Source organism: Podarcis muralis, chromosome 17, assembly GCF_964188315.1.
Source record: "Podarcis muralis chromosome 17, rPodMur119.hap1.1, whole genome shotgun sequence".
NCBI classification, from domain to species: Eukaryota; Metazoa; Chordata; class Lepidosauria; order Squamata; family Lacertidae; genus Podarcis; species Podarcis muralis.
This window is the reverse complement of record NC_135671.1, coordinates 28,492,051-28,498,401: the sequence shown is the minus strand read 5'-3', so window position 1 is coordinate 28,498,401 and position 6,351 is coordinate 28,492,051. Positions and strand designations below refer to the sequence as shown.

The window sequence follows — 6,351 nt, the reverse complement described above, 5'->3', positions numbered from 1 at the left end:
AATAAGTTGCCTTGAATGGCAATAGCTGTTAGCCTCAGTTCTCCATTTGCGCAATGGGAGTCTAATTACCTACTTTGCTGGCAATGGCTAGGTTAAATGATGTGAAGGCAGTTTCCCTTTAGCCCCAGAGAAACAGAATGGGTAATAACGTAGTTTATAAAAATAGGAACAAATTCAATCAAATCTTTCTACTTGTAGGGATTGCAGACGAGAAGCTGTGGTAACATACGTAAAGGACTATTTTAACGGAATGGATTAAGGGGAAATGTTTTTGTGGCCGAAATTGGACACATTTTCATGCTGATGCGAGTCTGGAATTTATATAAAACCTGGCGTTTTGCTTACTGCAGAAACCTCATTCAGCTTCTTCCTTCAATATACTGCAGGTTCTCTTTTGTGATCGGGAGAAACACCAAAACAGCCTCAAGACACAAAGATAGATTATTTGGAAAGGGCTACGGTCCACACAGATTTGCTTGCAAGTGAAGGTATGTTGCATGTATGTGCATGCACACACACACACAAATTTCCCACCCCCACCACAAAAAAGACCACCCTCCCAAGACTTCAGCAGGAAGCATTTGAAGCAAATAAAGGATCCAACACATACTCTCAGTTAAACATGGGAAGCGTTGCAAAGATAAAAGAGCTCAGCCTTTCCAGTATCGTGCGGGGACTGTGTCTGTGTGGTTAAATTCCCATTCCTAATGCTCACTGACATTAGAGCGTCAGAGTCGCAGTGTAGAAAACACACGTTTCCAAAATATCCTTTGTCTTGCTACCTATGTTGGCGGCAGGGGCAAGCTGCAAGCTCCCCCAATAATTATGGCATTATATCTCAGCAACTATTTAGAAATCACAACACGGGGCGGGGGCGTTGGACGTGGCGCGGATTCCATCTCCCGGCTGCTGCTGCAGCAGCCTCTTTTACGACACAGCCCAGCATCTCCAAGCTGATATTTTTCTTTACCTGCCCTCTGCTCCCCCTGTTCTTCTGTCACAATGGCAACAGCAGGGAGCTTGCGGCAGAAGGGCACCCGACTGCAGTGGCTGCTGGGCTGACAAGTGTGATAAAATGATCTTCCTTAACTAAACTCGTAAAGCACTGGGCAATAAAACTCAATCTTCTGTAAAATCCAATTAAGTCATTATCTGACTGATTGTATCTTTAATTGAAAACAGAAGTGACAGTAAATTTCTGTGATATATCAGGATCAATCGATACCGCTATACAATCCAACCCCGAGAAGTGATTTATAATGTCAAACCCATATAGGTAACTCGACATTATTCTCTCTAAAACCACTGGTGGATGAAATTAAGAGTAAGTGCATTTAATAAAAAACAAGATGGTCAGGTTATTGATTACAACAGATGGGGGTGAAATCAAATAGATGTTTTCAAAGCACAGAGTGAAGAAAATACAAGTAATTTCTTTTTTTCCTGTTTAATACAGCTTGCCAACTATACACAAGAAAATTTGGTCATCAATAACGTTTTTATTTCAGGTACCGCTGCAACTACAGAGAACAATGAATTTTTTAAAGACTAGTTTCATTTCAGCTTGGCTTCTGTAACCCAAGAAAAAATACATGCTAAGCAGTTTTTAACAAATACTGAAAATCTGTAGTAACTTTCAAATGCTTTAAGCCAAGATTGTAGCAAACAGGTTAACCTAGAAAGTACTAAATTTATGTTAATTTTATGCTGTTAGCAGAATAAATGCCTAGCCAAAATCTAGCATCTTCCATAAAAACATCCAACTCACCAGATTTTTGTTGAAAGTATCATTCTTACTTAAACTCCGCCCCCCTACTTTTGAAGCCTACAAATAGATAGAAAGCAGCATTTAAGAAGGGGTTTGTAAATCCTAGAACATTACTCTCACTTGCACATTCTGTTTTACTGTCATTAAAAAATAAAAGCTGAAAGAATTATTTTGTGATAAGAGAATTATCAACCTTTCTGCCAATTTCTTAAAATCTTCATCATACCAAAAGCCCTTTTTACAATTTGATCTTGTCTTTGTTGAAGAACTAACTCTTGTGCGCTGTAGAAATCTTGCTTATATAAGTAGCTTAGCCATTCACTTAACTTTGATCACAGTTTATCTGCAAAGTATTATCTTTTTTATACTAGGATTAACCCCAAGGAACTGCCAGGGCCCCCCTAATGGGAAAGACTTGCGTCCTTAAACTAAGAGGTTGCAAATCACATTGTGCGGAACAATACAAAGGGAATAAACTCAACGTTTTCTCAACGGTTACATCGGCATCAATCATCCCAAACCAAACACATCTCAACAAGAAGGCACTTTCCCAAGACGTCCAAGGAGGAGCTTCTTCAGAGCTGCTCATTCACCGTCTTCCATGACAGAATGAACAGTGAAGGTCCCAGAATCGGAGGTCGACTCGCACTCCAACACAGCTTTGGTGCTTTCGTTGCTGATGGGAGAGCTGCTGGAAAGGGAAACCAAGCCAGAATCTTGACTACTGGGTGGTGAAAATACTGAGGAAGCAACGAATAAAGGGGAGGGAGAAAAAAGGGAACACATAGTTAAGCGATCTAGATCAGTGACGGTCTACACGAATACACCCAAAGGCATGGAGTGATGAGCCACCATCCTTTCCTAGGCGGGTTCCCATCCATATATCTCTTCTGTCGTCACATGCACCTGTCTGCAAGTGACTGCTGCCATGCTCATCCTGTGGGATGTGATCCATAAGAAGCAGTCAAGTACAACATTCCTTGTAATGCTAGAGAAGACATGCAGGGGAATGTTTGATCCAGCCAGTCGAAACTTCCTGTTCCTCCTGGCTGGAGCATCCTTCCTCTTGCTTGTGATAGAAGGTGGGCGTGACCTTACCTGTCCAGGTAATGAAAGGACGAGTCGCGCCGCACCCTTCCTTCTTTTTTACCTCCTTCTTTGTTTGACCAGCTTTTAGCTGGGACTGCTCTGCTAGCTTCTCATCTAGCAGAAGCACTGGGATTATTCCCCCATATGGGGTAGATCCACTTGTACATATTTGTAACTGCCTTCAGGAGTCCAACTGTGAACTGATGTAAGTAAATTTTTTTTATTGACTTTGAGTAAGATTGGGCGTCTTTATTCTTTTAAGAGGGATTCAAGGGAATTTACCAGGAACATACAATTCAATCTGAGACAGACTGAATTGTATAATAGTGAGAAGCTCGCACGAGCCTGCAACCAGCCATCTGCTGTGCATGTAAAAGGGGATTGTAACTCTGCTAAGTAAAGGAACTTGCTAGTGGGACGCGGGTGGCGCTGTGGGTAAAAGCCTCAGCGCCTAGGGCTTGCCGATCGAAACGTCGGCGGTTTGAATCCCCGCGGCGGGGTTCGCTCCCGTCGTTCGGTCCCAGCGCCTGCCAACCTAGCAGTTCGAAAGCACCCCCGGGTGCAAGTAGATAAATAGGGACCGCTTACTGGCGGGAAGGTAAACGGCATTTCCGTGTGCTGCGCTGGCTCGCCAGATGCAGCTTGTCACGCTGGCCACATGACCCGGAAGTGTCTCCGGACAGCGCTGGCCCCCGGCCTCTTGAGTGAGATGGGCGCACAACCCCAGAGTCTGTCAAGACTGGCCTGTACGGGCAGGGGTACCTTTACCTTTACTGCAAGTTAGGAAGGGTATTAGTAAACAATATATCCTTTCCTGCCACCCTGAACATTCCCACACATCCCCCCCTCACCCAAACAGAAACTGACATGTTAGAGTAGACTAGATGTCATCAGGCAACATCATCCCTGACTGTTGGCCATGCTGGCGGGGGCTGATGGAATCCAACAACATACGGAAAGCTACAGGAGCCTCAATTGCCACTGAGGATGCCTGGCAGGCCAGAGGCTCTGTAATGGCTCTTCATTCAAATGTCTCTTGTAGTTACCAATGGTAGAAGAATGGCAGATAAAGATGATGGAGTTTATGGAGCTGGCTGACCTCACCGGGAGAATCCGCGACCAGAAAGAAGAGGAACACCAAGAAGATTGGAAGAAATTTAAAGGGTATTTGAATAAATATTGTAATATTAAAGATATGTAATCACTTAAAAGAAACATTTAGGCCTAGGATTAAAATGGAATTAAATTTACAAATAAGAAAATGTACGATAAGGAAAGTTATGTAATATGATTAGGACTGTGATATGGTCTTTTGAAACACTGATACTGGAAACTGCTACATATAATTACTAAGAAATTCGGATGGAAGAGATTCGAGGAAGTCAAATACTATGTTTTTGAAGATGGATGGTACTTAATTTTAATTAATTAAGTGGCAATATGCTGTATGTATCTTTTTTCTCTTTTTCTCCTGTTTTTTGTTTGTCTTTATTATTGTTAATCTCTTTTTTATTATGTTTACCTACTGAAAATAATAAATATTATTTGAAAAAACAACAACAAATATCTCTTGTATACAAATGATTCAAGAGAAATGGGGCGACAACTGATTTGTCATGCTCTTATACACAGCTGTCATTTCCCTCTGTACTCCAACAGAAGCAGTAAAAGTAGTTCTGAATAGCACCAGTCCCAGGTCCGGACAATTGGTATAGACAAGCAGTAACTAACTGGGAACCTAAGTCTCCACCTTCTTCAGCGACGGCAATAACCTCCTGAAATGTTTGCAAGAAACCGATGTTTACTCCCTGGAGAAGTCAGGCATGCGGACAAGGAAGCTGCAGCTAGATATGGGAGTCCATGCATGGAATGAGCTGCAAAATCCACATGAAAAACCGGTTCGGCAACTGGAACCAGCCACAACCTGTTGCAGTGGGGAGGGCTGGTCCCATGACCCCCTTCTAGTTTCCCATTTCCTCTCCTGCAACAGTCAACCAAGATTTGGTGGCTACTGAGCATGCCACCAAATGAGTTTGCTATTAGCCTACAGGGCTGTGTGATCAACACACCAACAAGTGGCGGTGAATGCACAACCCTTTGCCATCTAGACCAGGGATGTCCAACTCCCAAGAGACTGCGATCTACTCACAGAATAAAAGACTGGCAATGATCTACCCCTGGGGGGTTATGGTCAAAGTTCTTGACCTTTTTTGGGGTTCAAAAATGTTTTTTAGAGGGGCAGGTCAAAAATGTAAAGCTTTCTTTAGGGGGAAAGGAACAAGTCGCTCACTGACCGAAAGATCGATCAGGAAACAAAGAGCCTCACAGTGAGTACTACGTCTTCCGTTCAAGAGATCGTGTGTGAATGGAGGACGGGGTGAAAGGGTGGGGTTGCATCCTCTGCCCCCCCAAACGAAAAAGAGTCTGCGATCCACCCAAACCTCCTGGGGATCAACCAGTTGATCCACAGTTGACCAGTTGGACACCCCTGTTCTAGACTAATCTATTCATTCTTAATTTTTATTCATTTATGTAGATCTCAAGGCTGCTCACAACATTAATTACTGTCGGGAATACTGTTTGCTTTGCGACTGGATGAAGTACCATTTTTAATTGGGGGGGAACCCTAAAAATTTCAGTTAGGCTATACAAAACAACACCTTCTTTTTGTAACCCACTGTTGTTGTTTTTTTTTTTTTTAAAAAAAGAGAACCATTCTATGGAATAAATGAAAACGTGGCTAGAAGAAGCCCGCCTCCTTCTCTCCTTAATCATCCCTGTGAAATTACGGAGCAGAATCCCTGATGGGTCACCTGCCAACTGCCACCCTGCCACGCATGCGTGGTTTCTATTTATTTTTTTAATTAACATATAAAACACATACATATACATTTACACAATACACAATACATGTACACAACACACTACCTTATTTTCATATCATAAAACATACCTACATTACTCTATACAGTGGTACCTCAGGTTACATACGCTTCAGGTTACATACGCTTCAGGTTACAGACTCTGCTAACCCAGAAATAGTGCTTCAGGTTAAGAACTTTGCTTCAGGATGAGAATGGAAATCGTGCTCCGGCAACGCAGCAGCAGCGGGAGGACCCATTAGCTAAAGTGGTGCTTCAGGTTAAGAACAGTTTCAGGTTAAGTACGGACCTCCGGAACGAATTAAGTACTTAACCATATAATACCTATCTATTCTGTACTATACATATCAACATACCTACACACCTATCCCACACGGACACCCACCAAGCGACTTGACTTCCAGCCGTTCTTGTTACGCTATTTTATTTTTCCAACTAGCTTAAACGCATTTCATTATTTCTTTAATCTCTTCTTTTATCTTAACTTTCCTCTCCCGTCGCGGGGATTCGAACCACCGACCTTCTGATCGGCAAGTCCTAGGCTCTGTGGTTTAACCCACAGCGCCACCCTTAGGTACCTAAGGTACCACTGTATTATTATCCACAGACAAC

General features: G+C 42.8%; 1 protein-coding gene across 1 annotated transcript in view; it reads right to left on the bottom strand.

The window, feature by feature from the left end:
* Positions 1 to 1,135: 1,135 nt before the first annotated feature.
* The window catches only part of DMRT1 (doublesex and mab-3 related transcription factor 1), a 61,618-nt gene continuing 56,402 nt past the window's right edge, over positions 1,136 to 6,351 (bottom strand). The window contains exon 5 of the mRNA XM_028712486.2: positions 1,136 to 2,508. Coding sequence (XP_028568319.1) covers positions 2,354 to 2,508 — 155 coding nt within the window. The 3' untranslated portion in view covers positions 1,136 to 2,353. The remainder of the gene's footprint in view (positions 2,509 to 6,351) is intronic.